The following is a 2,657-nucleotide window of genomic DNA, read 5'->3' as shown; positions in this document are numbered from 1 at the left end:
GTAAGCTATTACCAGAGTACGGAAAAACGAATAATAGCAGTATTCTTAAATTGATGGATTCATATTAAAGAACTAGAAGTACAGTTTGTATCTTGATCAAGTCTGCAAATAACAAAGAGAACTTGATTTATGTTGATTGGATCGATAGACAGCATACAACAAACAAGAAACACACAAGTGGCACAATGAATCCAACTTCTCCGAAAACAAGTTGGTAAAAATGCCATATTCTTGTCATATAATCTATATCTAAAGATATGGACTATGAGATACTACAGATATTTCGTAGCCTGTCGTGATTATGGGTGCTTGGCTAACTGTCGCCAACGAAGTAAACTTCGATTTGTATACATGAATTGTTGGTAATCAATTTTAATTTCAAACGACTTCTCGTATCAAATTAAAGACCTAGCCGATAGCAAGATCGCTTAAAAATAATGGGGTTTATTTTTTCAAGAGAACATATGCGTAGTGACTTTGGATAACATGTGTTATTAGACAAGTCTGATATGGCGTAGGAAAAGACGAAGCTTGCCAAACATATATTCTATTTAATATGACATTCATTTTTTTTCTTCAAAATAGACCATACACATAAACCGCAAATATTTAGCGATTAACAATACAGCACAGTATGCATCTATATAGGAGCCAATTTGAGGTCATAATAGATCGATTTGTATTTAACATTTCACACACGAAATCGTTCAAGATAAAATCATGTATAATAACATTTTAACACATATTCAACCAATGAGCTAAAATCGAATTAAGAAAATGTTACTGGGACATTTAACACAACAAAAATAAGATCACATCACATCATTGTAGGTACTTACACGCGCATATAACTGTCTGCATGAGAGTGTTAAACGTGTTCAGTTCAAACGCTCAACAAAAACACAAAATATGCAATCATACGATTTCTAAATTATCACAAACATTGCAATTCTAAACAAGTGAACATTTGATTAACTTTTTACACCATGATATGTAATATTCAGTATTGATATGTTGTCGGCCATTCTTAAAAAGATGAGACGATTAAGTTGGTGGGGAAAGAAAATTCTGGATTTGCAATTATTTTTTTTGTCGCGTTTGTGAAGTGGGTTTGAATTGACGAACACGAAATTGAAACTTAGTCTAAAGCTACATGTATGACGTACATGTATTTCGAGAGTTGTGTGATTTTAATGACCGCAAGCTATATCGTAAACACAATGATTTAGCTCAATAAGATGTGTAACTTTGTGTCAAACACAATGACACTTCCAGCTCAAAATTGATTGACATGATGATCATTGATACAAAATAAATGATTTCATTGGATTATATTTGATTGTGCATTTTAAGGTAAAACTTAAAAATAAAGCATTTAACATGCACGTTACAGTTTACAGTTAAATGTTGTGAGGGCGATCGTTGAAATTGTATTTACGTGATTTGTTGGGCTATGGCGTTTCCTTTTTTTTCAGGTACTATTTCACGTATGCTAATTGTATGTACAATTTGCGTGTTTCCTCGTCACAACTGTTGACATCATTCTTAAATCATCGAAGCTTTTAAAACCTCTGACCTATCTGACACAGATCGATTGTTTGTTTCATTTTAAGCGACATTCTTACCAAAATAGTACCTATTGTGCGTGACTTACGAATGCTTTTACATTGTAGATAAGCATGATAATGTCAAATGTAGGCGGAGGTAAAATTGTGTTATCGGTTAGAAAATAGTTATTTCGGAAACGGGCGGAGTGTTATCGATCAGGGTATAATAACAATTCAAAATATTGGGTCAGCGTCTCAAATGTAAATGTGCACCAGAGGCATAATACGATTACAATCATTTGAATTTCTAAAATGTGTGTCCTAATAGCGCTGCGATTGCATTACTACACATTTGCTAATAATTCACCAATCGTCAATTACAACTGATAATTACGGTTTTTAAAAAGAAACTGAGTATCGTATAGCAGTTAAGAGATAAATAACAAATATACTTCATATTCATACCATCAACACGGCTCTTTGAGTTCCATAGATTGGCAATCAGAGTTGTACTTTAAGTTTAACAATTGTAACCAAGTAACGATAACCCTTTTTACCAGAAGAAGATATTGCATATATTTTCATTTGTTTATAATAATGAGAAGTATGTTTTCTGAGGGCTCCCCAAAACTGATATTAGCTCTTCAATGAGCAATCTCTGTCTGATGCTGTTTTCATTGTCGCTCCATTTCGCGCTCGTCTTTTTGGTCAAGAGGACACACCTGGATTTATCAGCGCTGTCCATGTTTGTGTCGTCCAAAATAACCACAAATATTTTCTTTCTACCCATTGATTCCACCCTGCTCATCAGAGCGATGTCGACCTGAAACTGACACCATGCGTCCTTCATTATGCTGTTGGAGAAGACCACAATGACACATCTTGATGCATCAATCGCATCAAAGTAGTTATCCGCTTTTGACCCTCCAATGACGTCATCTTTGTTTGACGTGTGAAGATTGTAACCGAGTTTTTCTTGAACCAGCGGAACCAACTGATGATCAACAAAATGACCGTCAGCGTCGCTGTTGATGACGTATGCATCGTATAAAATAGATGCATTACCAACAAATGATTCTAACTGAGGATCGATGTATTCATTCTTTAATT

At 34.4% G+C, this 2,657-nt stretch overlaps 1 protein-coding gene across 2 annotated transcripts in view; it reads right to left on the bottom strand.

The window, feature by feature from the left end:
• The window catches only part of LOC127864604 (toll-like receptor Tollo), a 26,231-nt gene continuing 23,574 nt past the window's right edge, over window positions 1–2,657 (bottom strand). For both annotated transcript variants that reach the window (XM_052404367.1, XM_052404368.1), the window contains exon 2: window positions 1–2,657. This exon is cut by the window's right edge and continues 1,053 nt beyond it. In XM_052404367.1, coding sequence (XP_052260327.1) covers window positions 2,137–2,657 — 521 coding nt within the window. In that variant the 3' untranslated portion in view covers window positions 1–2,136.

The sequence above is a fragment of the Dreissena polymorpha genome, chromosome 1 (assembly GCF_020536995.1).
Source record: "Dreissena polymorpha isolate Duluth1 chromosome 1, UMN_Dpol_1.0, whole genome shotgun sequence".
NCBI lineage: Eukaryota > Metazoa > Mollusca > Bivalvia > Myida > Dreissenidae > Dreissena > Dreissena polymorpha.
Note: the sequence above shows the minus strand (reverse complement) of the source record. Positions and strands in the feature narration are given on the sequence as shown.